At 38.9% G+C, this 17,248-nt stretch overlaps 1 protein-coding gene across 6 annotated transcripts in view; it reads left to right on the top strand.

The window, feature by feature from the left end:
- Positions 1-17,248, top strand: part of elmo1 (engulfment and cell motility 1 (ced-12 homolog, C. elegans)) — a 97,924-nt gene that overhangs the window by 48,050 nt on the left and 32,626 nt on the right. For all 6 annotated transcript variants that reach the window (XM_068728471.1, XM_068728470.1, XM_068728472.1 and 3 more), the window contains 2 exons: positions 2,420-2,524; positions 3,943-4,051. In XM_068728471.1, coding sequence (XP_068584572.1) covers positions 2,420-2,524; positions 3,943-4,051 — 214 coding nt within the window. The remainder of the gene's footprint in view (positions 1-2,419; positions 2,525-3,942; positions 4,052-17,248) is intronic.

Here is a 17,248-nt window from a genome sequence, read left to right as displayed (position 1 = left end):
AGGTTCTGCTACACAAATTTCACGTATCTGTGATGCATGATAAAGGAGCCTGAAGTAGACACTGCTTTTTGCAAAGGGGTACAAGACGCCAACAATGGGAACCATTGGTTTAATATACAAAAATACATTGCAATTTTTTGATTGAGCCAATATTTTGATTGCAGAATCTTAAAGGAATAGTGTGTATCATTGTGGGGGATTTATTGGTTGTAATGGATTATAATTTAAATAAGTACAGTAAGCCACCATAGTTCTCCTACACACTTGGCACTCGGGAGAAGTTTCAGTTGGTTGCAATCTGGCAAATCCTACAGTACACACCTTTTTTCTCTGAAAAGTAACTATTGCAGTGACACCAGGTGTCACATAAGTGTAGTGGAGTTGAAGTATGGAAAATCATAAAATGTAAATACTCTAGTAAACTACAAGTACCTCAAAATTATTTAAGTATAGTACTTGAGTACATGTACTTTGTTACTTTCCACCACTGGTTTGTATGTGTTTCTCTGTGTTTATGTATGTTAATCCTCGTTCTCTCTTACTCATCCTATTATTACTACTACTTTCTTTCCCATCTCTCTACCTTCAAGCATGATCAAGTTTTAACATACTGTAAATGGGAGAGTGTGTCCCTTTGTGTTGTATGCAACAGTCTAACTATAGCATAAGAACTTGAACTCAACTCACTGTGGCTTGGTGTAAGCCCAGAGCTGTTTCGGGGCTCTTCCCATCCAAACTCCCACTGCGGTGTGCTCAGCAAAGATAAAGACAATTGGACTGCCTTGTCTCCACTAGTGTGGAGAAAATCCACCCGAAAATCCTTAGTCTGCTTTCCATGCTAGACAGCTTGCAAACACACACACACACACACACACACACACACACACACACACACACACACACACACACACACACACACACACACACACACACACACACACACACCATAGTTCTCTAGATATTTCATATCACTGCTGACATAATTTGTTGGCCTTCTAATGCCTTAAGGTTGTTTTTTTTGGGGATTCTTTCACATACTGGAATACATTTGACTCGTCCAAATGAGTATGTGTTTTTTTAAAGATATGCATACCCCTGCATGTCTGTATCTGTTTTAATCCTATAAGGTTGCTTCCTGTCAGATAGAATTACAAAACTGATGAGCCAGATCTCAGTGTCCTCCATTCCTCTTTCATCCCCTGCTTTCCCCTCTCCTCTTCCAATTGCTTCTTCCTTCAACATTCTGTCTCATCTTTTTAAACTCAAGATTAGCTTCAGAGTGATGTGTTTGCATGTGTATCGGTGGATTTAATCATTAGTCGACTGAATTCTCTGCCATGTCTGGGAAGAATTATGTCTGATGGACTGTGACAGCACAGGCAGCATCTATCTGCATATCTCATGCAATATTCAGACGTTATGGGAGGTGGTAGTGTAGACGCTAGAGGAATGTGAGGAATGTTTTTGTAAAGTTTTGGGTTTCTTTCTTAACATTTGGGTATTGGTGGTTTTAGGCCAAACTAAAAATGTTGTATACTTGAAGTGTTTTCTGACCATTTTTAAAGGATAAAAAAGTGTTTAGATTGATTCACTGCTGTACTTTCCAGGCATCAATCAATTTCAAATCTATTCATTAATTTCTATTCAAGATAGCTTCACTATCCAAGAAGACCATGCAGGTCCATGCGTCTTCAAAATGTCAATTTTGTTTGTAAAAGAGCATTGTTCGTTTGTTTGATAACCTAAAAATAACCAAATAAAGATTGACTTTTTCCTGGACAGAGCTAATAGATAATTGATCACAGTGAACAATTTGTGGGCTTTTTTATAAAGTCATTTATTTTGGACTGTTTTTAGAAAGATCTCCTCAGAGGACATTCCTCCAGAGGTTTAAGGACATTTTGACATTCAGGGAGTCGACGCTGTACAGGATTAAAAACAAATCCAGAAGACGAACAAAAAGCAAGCAGAGACACTGTGAAATGAAGGATGTCCTAAAAACGGGTTTATCTCATTAGCATTTTACTCTTGAGTGATGGGGACCTTTACAAAATAATAATCCAAAGTAAAACGATTTTTTGTTATGCAACATGAAACATTTTGGTTTCTGTCTCACACGAAAAGGGGGAGGGGATACGTTGGAAAAAGCTAATGTCATGTACCTCTGTGCACCAATCAGAATTTCAAGACTGATTTATACTGCAGTCAACTTGAAAAGTTGGAATACTGCACTTTATGGTGTGTGGTGTGAGAAGGAAAGTGTTTGTACTGTGTAACCTTGTGGTTGTCTGACTGTTGCTTTGTGTTGGGAAAAATAGCACATTCAGTGGATTATACCTAGAAGAATAAAGGTTAAAAAAAAAAAAAAGATTTGGTGGAATGTGTTAAAGTACATGTCTCCCCGTCCTCTGTCTCTCAGAACCATGTGAATCCAGCTGTGGATTTCACCCAGATCCCTCCAGGCATGCTGGCTCTGGATAACATGTTGTATTTTGCCAGACACCACCAGGACGCCTACATCAGGGTGAGCATGCACACACTCTTTTATATGCAGTTCTATCCCATGTGGACACACACACACACACACACACACACACACACACACACACACACACACACACACACACACACACACACACACACAGCTCAGTGATTTCTATGGTGTTATATTCCTCCTCGTCACCTCCACTTCCTACCAAAACTTCTTCCCTCCAGCTCATTCACTTGTTTGTAGTTTCTGGCTCATTCCCAAATTTTCTTTCAGCTAAAACTGAATTTCATGAAGTTGCTCAGGCCAGACGATATAAATGATTTGATTCCTTTCCCTGTCAGTCCCTGACTCCTGGGTAATGGACTCATGATGTAGAATAACTGCAGTACAGTGTAGTGATTGGCTGTAATGGGATGACATTCACTAGTTTGGTGATTAGTGTTTGAGTTTCAACTTGTTAATTCAGGTTAGTTTGAAACATGTTATGGCAGTTGTCCAGCATTCTATTGTAATTCCTTTTTGTTGTTTCTGTATCAACTGAACACATGCAGTCTAAACACCTGCAAATTGTGTGTGTATGTCTGTGTGAATACTTTCATAATGTTAGTGTGTGACTCTCCGTCTCTGGGCTTGAATGCGACAAAAACAATGTCTTAGTAAAAGTGCCAACTCAGCCCTTATCAGTCAACCAGAGGGAGGAAAAACAGCCTCCAATTTCCCAAATTAAACTGTCACCAGTTAAAATGATTGGGACCTTGATGGCCTCATTTATGGCACACTGCCAACATACACATAATTAGAGTGAATTTTCTTTTGCTGTTGAGATTTTGTTGCCTGTTTTCGGGCTTCCAAGCAGATAGATTAGAGGGTCAGATGAGGTCAAATAATGAATAAATAGTTTCAACCATAATTTAATTGTGTTTATGTGAAAAATGGCCTTTCAAGCTGACAAACCAGCCACTGTAAATTAATGCACAAATATTTTACATATACTTATAACCATAAAGCATACAAGTTTTTGGCAGCTCCTCGTTGTACTCCAGTGTCAAAACAGACACCAATGCGTGCCTCTTCCATCCAATGACACTGAATGAATGGGTTAAAAGCAGCAAGATGAACGTAAAGACTCTTTACATACAGTCTTTAATCTGCATCGGGATCCAAATCTACATGCTATTTTTAATATAACCTAACTTCCAGGAATAGTAGGAGCTCATAACAACTTAGTCATAGCAATTCAAATGTATAAAGTTGCCGTTAACTAACCTATAATTAAAAGTGGCATCACATTTACAGGATATATCAGAGTTTTGTTCCTTCATTGGCACATCTGTTATTATATTCGGAGAGTAAATACACCAAAACACATGTCATCAAACATTCGACCACGTTTTCACCGTAGTCCTGATACTTCTTGTGTTGCTTATTTGATTTTTTGTTTGTGTTTCTAGATCGTCCTGGAGAACAGCAGTCGAGAAGACAAGCACGAGTGTCCGTTTGGCCGCAGCAGCATCGAGCTGACCAAGATGCTCTGTGAGATTCTCAAAGTGGGCGAGCTGCGTAAGTCTACATAAGCAACCTTCCACTCTCAATGCACTGTTGCTGGTAGAGCTTCTTTTGCACCCAGTGCGGAATCAGCATATAGACAGTAGAAAAAAGCTCAGTGACTGCTTTGCCCAGAGATCTATATACTTATATGCACAAAAATACAAACATCTCTACCCACATCCTCACAAATACACACTTCTTCCTGTTAGGATGAAAGCAGCCATTATGCTCAGTAATTCTGCCGCCAGGAGTTCATTATTTAGTGATGCACCTCGCCCCCATTGAGCCCCTTTCAGCCTAATATACCACCTCTGGGAGGCACACTGTGCAGAGAAAGAGATGCTGTGCCCACGTCCACTCCAAATTGATGTGCCCTTTTCATTTGTCTTTACTTGTTTAAATGGGCGAGTTGGTCTCAGTTCCGCTCCAGACTGACCCCTGTAGCTCCCTGTAGGGAGGGAGACGGCATTCTTAGCTCAGTTTTAAACCGATGTGGCCTTTTCATTTGCTCATATCTTTTCTTTTTTTTCATGGAGGATTTAGACTTTAGGCTGCATTGCAGGGTTATTCACTCTGGTCTGCAAATTGCAGCGAGGGACATCAGACTTTTGTCCATGAAAGAATAGTGTCCACTCCTGTATCTGTGCCGTTAAAAATGCTCAAAGAAATGTCATCCCAATTCTCTCATCTGTCCTTAACATTGCTGATAAAAGTGCCAGGCAAGGTTTCAATACAAGATAAGAAGGTGCAGGAATACTTTTTAACATTTCTAACCATATTGTAATTTTCCTGTCCTTCTTTTAATATGATCTTATCTCTGCCAGACTCTGCTCTAATGCAAAATGTGTCCACCTTCCACGTTAAATTCTGAGCACATTCTGAGGAAAATGGATTTAGATATTTTATTTTAACCACAAAGATGCTGTCTACACTACAAATGTAGTTACCCAACAGGGTAGCTGTGTCTTGATCCAATGGGGGAGACAGAGGGTTTTAGTCCACCCGAAGGGACAGACCGAATATATATATATATATATACATATATATATATATATATATATATATGTATATATATATGTATATATATACGTATATATATATATATGTATATATATATATATATATATATATATGTATATATATACGTATATATATATATATGTATATATATATATATATATATATATATATATGTATATATATATATATATATGTATATATATATATACAGAACAGAACAAATGTTTGAGAATATATATATATACATATATATACATATATATATATATATATATATGTATATATATATATGTATATATATATGTATATATATATATATATATATATATATATATATATATATATATGTATATATATATGTATATATATATATATGTATATATATATATGTATATATATTAGTTAATTCTCAAACATTTGTTCTGTGTCATATTGGCACATATTGGATAAGATATACTTGTGATTGGCTATTATTTGCAGATCAAATCTGTTGACCGATGCATTGGTCGTGCTCTAGTCATGTCTCCTGCGGTGATGTGACATGTGAACACACACTAAGCTTTTAGTTTTACACATTTCAGTGATCTGGTGGCTTTTTATTCCTAATTTTGTGTTTCTGTGCATCTACTTGTGCCTGTGATGTTTATTCTCTGTGCAGTGTGTCGCATGGCATTATTTTTATTCTGAGTGTCTCATTAGTTTTTTTCCCAAATGTGCTTCACTGCACATGCCCTTTTGATCCTCTCTCTTAGTGGACCGAAATTGCTTCCCTTTAGTGTCTCTTCGAAAATATTGCTTTGACCTCATTCATATCCTAATGCAGATTAAGCAACCAGACTTGTCCCGAAATGGGGAAACATCTTTATCTCCAAGGCTTTTCTAAGCATGTAGTTGAAGGCTTATGCAATAGAGCTAAATCTTTAGGATGAATGCCAGGCCATCATTATGAATGAGACTTTGTTTTTTAAAAACGTGCTTGTTCAAATACATAGAGCTGGGCCGAGTGTAGGATTTTAACTTATTTAAAAGATGTGAACAGAATATGCTACCCGACCTGCAAATTCTGACCCAACATATTGTAATCTTCCTGGTTTCCTTTTTCTATCAACAAATAGCATTTTCTATTGTTGTTATTATATTATTATTAAGATGGAGAATGCATTATTTTCTGATTCAAAAATTTCACTGCAAGTCTGAATGCTGGAGTTCAATTCCAGCAGTAACCTTGACTCGTAGTTCTGGGCCTTTTTATTCCCAGTGGCTGTTTATTGTCCTCTTTACTGAGGCTGTTAGCCTGGGAGACTGAACCTACTATTAATATTTTATATTTTAATATATATATATTTTTTAAATGGTGGGACAGATAAGAATTGCTCCAATTAATCTGTAACCTGCAGAGAATGACTTATCTGTATGAGATACTGTCTGCTGCTGTAATAACAGCACATGCTATAATAACGAGACATGACAGGATTCACATATACACAAGTAGGTCATCTAAGGGCAAACAGTAAAAAAGTTATATGCAAAGGGAATAAAATAAAACAAGTCCCTTACAGGAAATCACAGGGGACAAGAGAGGAAAGACGACATTTTGGGTATATTTGTATTTACTGTGACCCAAATCACAATGTTCCCATCCATCTTTGTCAAAATGTCCAGTAAATATTTGCAAACGCTTGCCCTCACAGAGCATTATATTCATCTCAACATTGTGGGAGGAAGCCGGTACGTAAGCTGCACTGCATCTTCTCTTGTAGATGGATAAGTGCATTTTCACACACACCCCATTTGGCCCGCGGACAATAACATGCACTAATTAATGTATGAGTAGGATGAATGTAACATGGGCCATTTGGGTTTTAAATGCTTGGTGAGTTAGAAAAACTGTGTAAGTGTGTAATGTCGAGGTATGAGCAGGGAGAAATGTGAGTCTCAGCTCTACACCGACTGTTATTCGGTTGACCTTTCAGCAGCGAAACAATGAAATACCTGACACTAACGAAAGTGTTGGAAGGTGTATCTGTGTCTCTGTATACTTTGTATCAGCTCTGATAGTGTGGTATTTGAGTCAGAATAATATCAGAAACTGTGCTGCATTATTTCACCAATAACTTGAAGTGTAACAATGACATTTCAGGCTTTTTTTTGTTCTGCATAAGAGGTCCCCTGAAATAATGTTTAGCCTGTTATTTGGTCCACTGCTATAGTCCAGACTCAAATATCTAAACTTTCGGATGGATTGCCTTTTAATTTAGTAGCGAGATCCATTGTGATTTTTGGTAATCCCCTTTCCCTCCAGCACCACCATAAGGTTGACATTTGTGTATTTTAGTGAAAAATTGTGACAACCATTGAATTTTTTTCCCCCCACAGCTGCCATTTTAGTCATTTTAGGATTTTTTTTTTATTGCCAATAGCCTTAGTGAAAACTTTGTTCTGTTCATGAGTCTGTGTCTGTCAGTGAGACATCATGCTCAGCTAGATGTAATTTATTCATTTTATTTTTGACAGCTGTGTTTTTCCTACTGTGACTTTTAAAAAAAGGCTTAATGGATGAATTGCTGTAAAATGTATAACAGACCTTTATGTTCGCCTCAGGATGAATTGTAATAATTTGGTAATCCTCTTGACTTTTCATTCAGTGCCACCATCAGGCCAAAATGTCAATCTGTCCAATACTTTAGTTTATGACCAAATACCTGCAAAACTACTGACATTAGTACTTTATGTTTAGTGCTAATGGCACATGTTAGCATGCCGTTGAGGTAGCGCAACCCTTTAAATGTTTAATAGTGGAGAGCAAAACCGTGATGCAAAGCTCCTGATGGACACTGAACACTTTATCAAAGCAGACCAGAACACAAGCATTCTGTATTTGTGTATAGAAGCCACTCAAGAGTCTGGCTTGACAATTGTCTCAGTGCTCTGTAAGGCTAACGGATTATACTTCTCCATTTAACACTGTCCTCGTTTTGAGATGTTTTGAGATTTTTCCCTTTTGGTTGCTGTTGAAATATTTAATTTCTATGTAGATGTGTTCTGGAGAAAGGAGGTAAGGGAGCTTGTTTGGTTGAATCAGTTGTCAATGCTGCCGCATTCTACATAATTCATAACTCCATTCAGGTGTCTCTCTCTCACCATATTCCATTACTTCTATTATTTCTGTTTCTCTCTCTCCCTCTTGTTGTCCTGCCTCAGATCCCTAAAAGATGAATTGTTTTGCCATGTTTCTGCTGCAACACAGGGCTTAATGGAATCTGCGTTGGTGAGGCGCCAAGCCGCGACTTTTGCGACTCTCCACTTTAAGCAGGTCCATGGAATATTTATGAAGTTATTCAAAAAAGGGCCAGGCATTGTGACTAATGGCCCTGCTTGGTGATTCATGGTGTTGCATCTCTTTGCTGAGATGGAGAGCCGGGTGGTGAACCGTGGCAGATCCGGGCATTGACACACACATGCTAACAGAAGAACACACACACACACACACACACACACACACACACACACACACACACACACACACACAGAGCTGACAGTTGCATGATGTCCTCATATTTGTGCCTTGCATCAGAGAGCAATCAGCCAAGGTCAGAACATAGGGCCATGTTCAGCGCCATAGACAGATCCGTTGTACATCTTAGGTTATGATTAGAGCACACTAACACAATACATCATGTGGAATATTTGGATTGATTTTCATTTTAGAGGTTTTTTATTTTTTTTATATTGTCTCTCCTAAAGGACAATATTAAGGTTTATAACTTCATTTTGTGTTGCTTAATAGTGAGGTTTGCATTAGAAGAGAGAGAATTATATCGTCAGAACTAAGAATGAAGCATTTGGATTGAGCTGTAGTATCGAATAGCCGGTGTCGTATAAGCTCATGATTTTGTATAATTATTGTAAACAAATTAAAGACATCTTGCCACAATGCCAAATCAGCCCAGGGATGTAAAGAGGGGGACCAATGGCCCCTCCACCCCTCTTTCTCTGACCACACCCATCTTTGAACTCAACCTTTTATTTTTTATCTCAAATACACAGATGTATAAACCCCTGGCAAAGTACTCAAACTGCTTCTGTGGTTGTTCCCGCTACAGACAGTGTCTCCAGGACCACATTTGACATTATGACTCACACGCAAAGACTCACAAGGTGATAACAATACCAGCGTCTCTGTCGCGACTGGTAATAAGATAAAGTCTGACATGATTTATAGCAGTATTATGACAATCGTATCTTTGTTTCTTAAAATTAAATTTGCTATAAACTCCGTTGCTTCCTGTCAAAAAGCGGATGCAGCTGTCTCCTCCGATTCCTGTTCAGTTTGTCTGTTTTCTCTTTGAAAAAACAAACTATTCACTATTCTCAAAGGCCAAAAACCCTTCATATCACATCACATGCTATTACCAGAAAATCTAGAGTTCAATATGTACATTCCAATAATGTGTGTGTGTGTGTGTGTGTGTGTGTGTGTGTGTGTGTGTGTGTGTGTGTGTGTGTGTGTGTGTGTGTGTGTGTGTGTGTGTGTCCAAACCCAGCAGGTGATTCAGAGTCATCCAAACTCATTAGCTGGACAACTCCCAGTGTAATGACATTCCTAAGTTGCCTGCTGTGCTGTGATTAGAAACAACAACACAACCTCACTTACACACACACACACACACACACACACACACATATGGGAAATTGCACAGTGTGAGATTGAAATGCTGTGATGTGTTTGCACTGGCCCATGTGTGTCACTGAGATACAGTTTTAACTCACAGTCATGGTCAAACTGAAATATCAAGTCTGGGCGTGCAGCTGGGGTTGTATAGTAAATACTAAATAGCATCAGAAAATCTCACATGTCAGATTCCCAGATTGTGTAAAAGTGTTTTTACATTTTTTTTAAATGTGGCCAAAATCTAAATATGAATTGTGTATCTTAAAAATGAAGAGAAACAAATGTTTTTTAGTATATCATTAACAAAGGAATAGTTTTTATAGGTTTGTTAAGATAAAGTTCTCTAATTAAGTAGATACTTTCCGGCACAGGCACTTAAACACACATGACTTTCTGCAAACTTGACAAACTTGGGCTTGAGAACTTAAATAAAGAAGTGCAGTAAATGTGAATGTGTGGATCATAATTGGCACACTACAGGACTGCATAGAAGTATAATATTCTGAATGATTATTTTGAGACAAAACTTTCAAGCCTATAGGGGGGTAAGTGTTTAGAACTTAATAGACTTTGAATAGAGTATCACTTTAATAGGATTAATTACATTTCTGACCCACTGAGAGAGACGTCTTTCTCACATGCTGACAAGTCATTACATTATCCAGTAATTAATACGATACATAAGCCATATTCTTTTCCATATTTTGCCCAAAGCAACGACTTACTATTAAATCTTGTGTTAATTGTTTTAAAAATCTCTGCCACTTCTTAAAGAGTTTTATGAAACATGAAGGAAGGACATGCTTAATTATAGGAAATTAAATTTACCTCTCGTGATATGTTTGTGCCCTGTTTCATTTATCATTTAAGAGAGCTCCCTCTGTAAGCTGTTGGTTCCACTAACGAAGTATCGGTGAGAGGAGAATTTGTCTCTGACATCAAACATTAGTATGCTAATGATCTCATTTGAAATGACTCGTTAAGTCTCAAGGTTTTAGCTGCTAATCCCTCCCGTAGGTCTCCTTCTATGATTCAGGAGAGAAGTGGATGATGGTGAGGGGAGGAAAGGCCAAGCGTAGAATTCCAAGTATCCCTCAAGTCGTGACACGAGGAGCTATTTGGCAGTCAGCAACCACTTCACACAGTTGTCAGTTGGAGCCTTGTTTTAAAGGAGGGGAGCCGGCTTCAGGGTTTCCCACTTGGTAGCCTCGGGCATACACCAGCAAAAGGTTTTTTAATTTGGAGGGCACAAATAACAACAAACTTGACAGATGACTCCTTGAGAATCTCAAGCTTTGAGCATCCTTGGAGTTTTTCAGACGTTTTCTCATCCCCTGTCGGCTCTCAGCAACCCTTGGTGGATTGAAGTGGTGATGAAACATCACCCAGCATATGACAGTGCTGCCACTTGCTGCTGTGTACTCTGAGCTTCTTGGATGTAATTTACCATCAAACTCTCACCAACTTGTCTACTTAAAACTCTTTTCTTTCTTCAGAAACTGCACACCGTGCTCTCAACAAACTGAAGCTGTTTTCCCGAAAGGCCCCTTACTAGCAGACCTTGTCAAAGATGAAATCAGACAAAACAGTCGTTTTTCACACAAATAAACAATGGAGTTGAGTTCTTGCTCAGGAAGCTGAGATCTTGTAATAGGAAAGATTGTTTTATTCACTTTCCGGACATATTAAGACCTAAATACAACACAAGGCAAAACCAACAGAACATATTTGGGCACACGAAACAATAAAAAACTAAATTATTATTCCTTGCAATCACAGATTCTAAAGTGCTAAAGTCTATGATTTATTTTGACTATCAAGTAAATGTGAGCTTTTCCTTAAAAGTTCATGCTTAATATTTAACTTCTAACAGTTACAGTATCATCCCTCAGTCTGTTTTTGAAGTTTAACTGGTATATTTGAATACATGTGTAAACATTTTACTGTTAACATTGTTTGTGTGCTTCCACATTCTTGTGTATGTGCACACATGTGCATGTAAGATGGAGAATCTTCTGTTTTGTTGTTTAAACATTTCTGTTTCTGCATTCGGGCAAACTCGAAAAACGCGAAAAGCAATCTGGAATGATGTCCACATCATAGTCTGTAGCTCCTGATGTATTTAGATATGAGAGACATGAGTTGTGCCAAGTGTTTTTAATAAATACATCCTAGTGCAGCTCTGACTTGATAGAAGACCCACAGCTAGGTGCAGTTGCAGAAGCCTTATTGTCTGTGAGAACACTACTAAAGTTGTTGGGCACTTGTCTCAGTGCAGTGTGCTGATGGTTTCGCTACACGTCTCCCTCAGTCTGATTTTCTCTTCTTTCCATCTGCTGTTCTGCTATCCTCTGCACTCTAATGCATCTTGACATTGTTGGGGACTGCATGCTAAAATAGTTTAGTTACGTAATTAGAAAGCACAGAGGACATAAGACTTTGACTTTTCCCTGTCTTCATTCTTATCTCATCAAGGTTCTACGTATACAGTATGCTTCTTGTATTCCCTGAAATGGAATACTGTAAAACTTAGAATAGATTAAAAAAACTAATTCAATACTGTGAACAAATAGTAGTATATTTTGTATAGCATTGTATTATCTTGCATCTTGAACCAGTGACCTCATTCTCCTGGCATTATTATATAATGATAATTCATTTCAGGGTAGATGTACTCAAAATTGAAGAGCGAGTACAACCATGAAGTCTTGTTGGTGAGACCCAAACATTATAAAACTGACACATTTCACAGACTTCAAATTCAAAAACCCAAAGACATTTAATTTAAAGGGGACATATTTGGCCCAGAATCCACACTAACAGGGTTAGCAACATGTAACGTAGCTTGTAAGCTTATTAGTTTCGCTGCTGAACCCAAGTTCTAATTATAGTGGTGGTTTTCGCATTGCTAGACAATTTTATATATTTTGAGAGAGCATCTGTGTGAGTCCTCTTTGTGTTGAACCAATGGATATACAGTATGTATGAAGAGAACTAGATACTGTATTCCATTATAGTGCATCACTTATTTCAGTCTCTCTACAGGTGCAAACCCTCGTAGTGCCCCATCTAACACACCGCACAAAATTCTAAATCATTTAAATCATGCACTTTTTTTGCATGTATATTCATTTTCTTTAAACCCGGTAATTCTGCCTAGTTGCAGATAAAAATTAGGCTACATTAATATTAGTATTTTACTATTTGTCGAATTAAATCCTATTGGTGACTGCATAGGTTTGTTTACGTGTGATCTAAACATTTCCAATAACTCCAGAGCGTTATTGTAAAAAATATACATGTTTTTATTTAACAAAATATTCTGCTTCAATCCATATTTGTTTTAGTGTTTACCAATTAAAAAACTTTCACTGCATTCACAAAACTAATGTATCATTTGAATAGCAATGTGCCAGGTGCAAGCACACCTGGCATTTAATGGAATGGGAGATGATACTCTGATTGGTTGAATTCATGTTTCGTCCAAAACACCTATGACTTTTTAAGAGACTCGATAAGACCTCTTTGCCCCTTTGCTTTGATAAACGGCTTTACTGTGAGCTTATTTTAACCTGGGATAAGCCTTATATGCATTACCAGTAACTGTGGTGTTGTTTGCTGTAGCATGAGAAGTACACAGTCAGTCTGCGGAGTCATCTAGCCCGTTGTGGTTTGCATCTACCTGCTGCCTTGGCATCCCGCACACACACAAACAGTGACTGGACCGGAAAGATGGTGCTGACGCTGCTCGCTGGACACACACACACACACACACACACACACACACACACACACACACACACACACACACACACACACACACACACACACACACACACTGCCCTTGTCACAGTTGGACATCGGAGCATGCTGGTATTGTAATTAAAATGAGGATGACACTTTTTGCTGTGTATTCATCATGTGGCATAGCTGCAAGGTGACTCGGGGGGGGGGGGGGGGGGGTTGTTTTGCTTACTTTGTGCACACTCATGGACGCACATACACAAACAAATACACACTGGACGTTGACAGATGTCAGGGTGGCATTCAGCCCTCGCGTCTCTCTCTCTCACACTCTCACACACACAGACACAGACAACCATGCTTAGTCACCTCTCTCTCTCTTCAGGACTCGCATGTGTGCTGGCCAGTTGACTAATTAGATTCTCAGTTGACGTCACAGAGCCCTCACGTTGAATGGACTTTCATAAGAGCGTGACAGGCGACAGCTGTCCCACACTCAGTGCCGCTTGCATTCACATACGCATAAACCAAGTCACTTCAGGTCACTTGAAACATCAGCCTCATCAGTTGTAATTACTAACTGTGACATTATCTCCCACTTGGTGAAAAGATATGTGTCAACAATGTTGTTGCAACATAGCTACAAAGCTATCATCTCTGGCAGGTACATCTACCTAAAATCCAATGTTAGCACTGATACAATCAATTCAGCTAAGCTATACAAGAAGCTATTTGTTTGTATCTGGTTTCGCTTTAGGTCAGTGAAGCCTCAGCCTTGACTACAAGTATAGCAGTGAGTGTAACAACCTGAGAAACATCCGTGAACATTCATCCTGCTGACATTGTGTGAACGCAGCTTTACTGTGGACAAGAGATTTCGATTCTGCATCAGAAACATTGTCCCTGTTGTGTGCAAACTTGTTTGTTTGGTTTCACTTGACTTGAAAGTTAATACCTCATGTCCCTGTCTTCAAAACAGGTTTCTTGACCCTTGAGCTAATTCAATTTCAATTTTTGAGCACTTTGTTTGCTCAGAAGAGGCTTGTCAGCAGAATAGCATTTTAATAGTCAAAAATATCTTAAAAGGCCTTTCAGATTTCACCCCAGTAGAGTGTCCTCAAGCATAATATATACTCCCTGTCATGTCTGGGGGGGGAAATTGTGTGTAGTAGTTCTTGAACTATCGCAGAGTAGTGGACAAATAGACATTTCTGTTAAGTGTCACAAGGCAAACAGTTGTTCCTCCGAATCATATCTATTTATAATTTTGTAGACAAAGTATTGCACGGTAACCATAAAAACTTTAGCTCTGATCCATAGTGGCATATGGTCCAGCATAACCTAAACTGGTCATCACAGTGTCCCGTTACCTACTTTATGGGTGGTACAGGCACCGAACATCTGGCTGTGCAGATGGATGAAAAGCATACAGGACAAAGAAAACCCATTACAGTCTATTTTCCATCCATCTAAGTGGTCTGCTGTGGACCCACATGCTCAACCAAGAAGAGTCATACATTCTGACTTAAACTGAGAGAGGGTTCGTATCTACCCTGCTGTTTTGTGGCGTGACAGCCAGCTACCAGCAGAGTACGGTGCGAGTGTGTGTGTGTCTGGCTGTGTGACTCATCCATCGAGAAGTGTCAGACTCCTCAGGCACTTGATGTGTCCAGTCGCCCACCCCATGTCCATGACCGCGTTAGCCTGCCTGTGGGAGAGAAAGGCTTTCCTAAGTGGAAGGAAGGAAGGAAGGAAGGAAGAGGTTTTACATAACCCGTTTCAACCGATTAAGAGTCCAGTTCACAGTTGTTTATGAAGTGCTTAGCCTCGGGTTTCATACCTGTTTTAGGGATATAGGTCATAGCACGATGCCGTTTGGTTATGTAGAAAAAGAGAATTTGAATTATTTAGAATAACTTAACTGAATAAGGAAGAAAACGGTTGCTGCACTGCTGTCACCTCTCAATCGGTGATGTTAGTTACAAAAGCAGTTTTCCTTGAACTGCAAAGACAAAATACCTTCCTTACGGCACGTCAAAATTCACTCATTCACTACTTCAGGATAGACGACCACTACTTTACTTTATATTGAGCAGTTTGGGGATTTGATTTCAGACAAATCATCGATCATCAGCATTTTGCGTTTTCACTGACAGGTCTAGTGTCCTAACCCTGTGTTAGCTTTATTCATCTGAATGTACAGGGCAGTAATGGAAGTTAATGAAATAAACGGATATACCGTAGCTCACAGCATCACTGCTAAAGACAGAATATAAAACCATAGCTCTTCTAGTAAAAGACCTCTCAAGTATTGTGAATATGTCTCTTCTATATCTCTGAATTTTCCCAACGGTTCCCTGTTATCAGACACACAGAATGACTGCGGTCAGCCTCAGATTAAGGTTCTGTGCAGCTCAATGATTTGGGTCAAAATCATTGAGCTACAGGTTCTTCTTTTTTCTTTAGTACAGGCAATCCAGCAACTAAGCCCCATCAGTCAGTGCGATGGGTGGTGAAGTATTTTATTGCATAGCAGATGTTTTATTTCATCATCAGAATAATGCTGAAGCATTGCTTTTGTATAACCCCCCCCCCCCCAAAAAAAAAAAAACAAGGCTAATTTAAGGCTAAGGTTTAAAGCAGGAGTTACCTAATCACTCACAGTAACATGACTTTGCACTAACACTGGGCCGTCTCTGTTCAGGTGGATCATTTTAAGTGCATTTGTGCAGTGGTGAGAATGATTCAGGCATGACACTTCAGCTAGCTGGAAAGCAGCTGAAATGCTGAGAAGGGAAGTAAGTACTGAATTGTTTTTTTCCCCTCCATGTTCTTCTGCAAAAACTATACATTCAAACAAAATTCTAAATTCTTAAAGGCTAAATAAGATATAATGCAGTCTGTAAGAAGTGGGATAGCATTGTTTTCCTTTGCATTGGATTTAAAATGCAACAGCAACTATGAGATTGAATTGTGGACTTTCAGCTTTAATTAGCAGGTGTCTGCATCCACATAATAAATCTGTGAAATCGTAGCCCTTCTTTTACCCCCTAGGGTAAAACTTAAATGAGTCATTTGAAATATAGTGTGATCTAGACTATATTTTAAGTATTATACCACCATACTGTTGTGTTTCTCATTAAAATGCAGAGCAGCTGCGCCTAGATTTCCCCCTCTTAAATTATTTCCGTGTGTGGATGAATTATGTTTGTTTGATGAAATATTCAGTGATCCAAACTCCACACAAGTTTGCAATAGGCGTATTACAATGCAGAACACCGTTTGTGAACTATTTTGAGCATCAACACACCATAATGTTTTGGAGTATTTTTGCCACCTCGCTGTGCTGCTTCAGGTCCTGCTGAGCCCTGCGAGAGGTAATAAAACTGTCTACGGCGCAGCATGCCTTGCAAAACCTGAGGATGGAGAAATTTCTGCAGAGCCTCGTGAGACTACTCACTGTCTGTATCCCCCAAATAAGCCTTGACATGTAATTCCCCTCACCTTGCCACCTCAGGGCTCTGTTGTTCAATAAACAGTCTGTTTAGCTCAGAGGTCACTTCAAGCTTCCCAACAACTTTTTCTAGTCAACTTAAAGGGTATTTGACTTTTTTTTTTTTTAATTTAACCTCATATCCTATATTTTTTTTTTTCTGTCCCCAAGGGCAATGCACTGTTGACTAAGCAGCCAGTCAGCATCTGTTTTGGCTCACCTCCATTAGTTTCCTGAGTGACTAGCGGCACCGGTAGCACATCCCCCCGGATTTCTCCAC

This window comes from Cebidichthys violaceus, unplaced genomic scaffold (assembly GCF_023349555.1).
Source record: "Cebidichthys violaceus isolate CVI_PGR_0920_01 unplaced genomic scaffold, fCebVio1.0.p SCAF_42, whole genome shotgun sequence".
In the NCBI taxonomy this organism is placed as follows: Eukaryota; Metazoa; Chordata; class Actinopteri; order Perciformes; family Stichaeidae; genus Cebidichthys; species Cebidichthys violaceus.
Note: the sequence above shows the minus strand (reverse complement) of the source record. Positions and strands in the feature narration are given on the sequence as shown.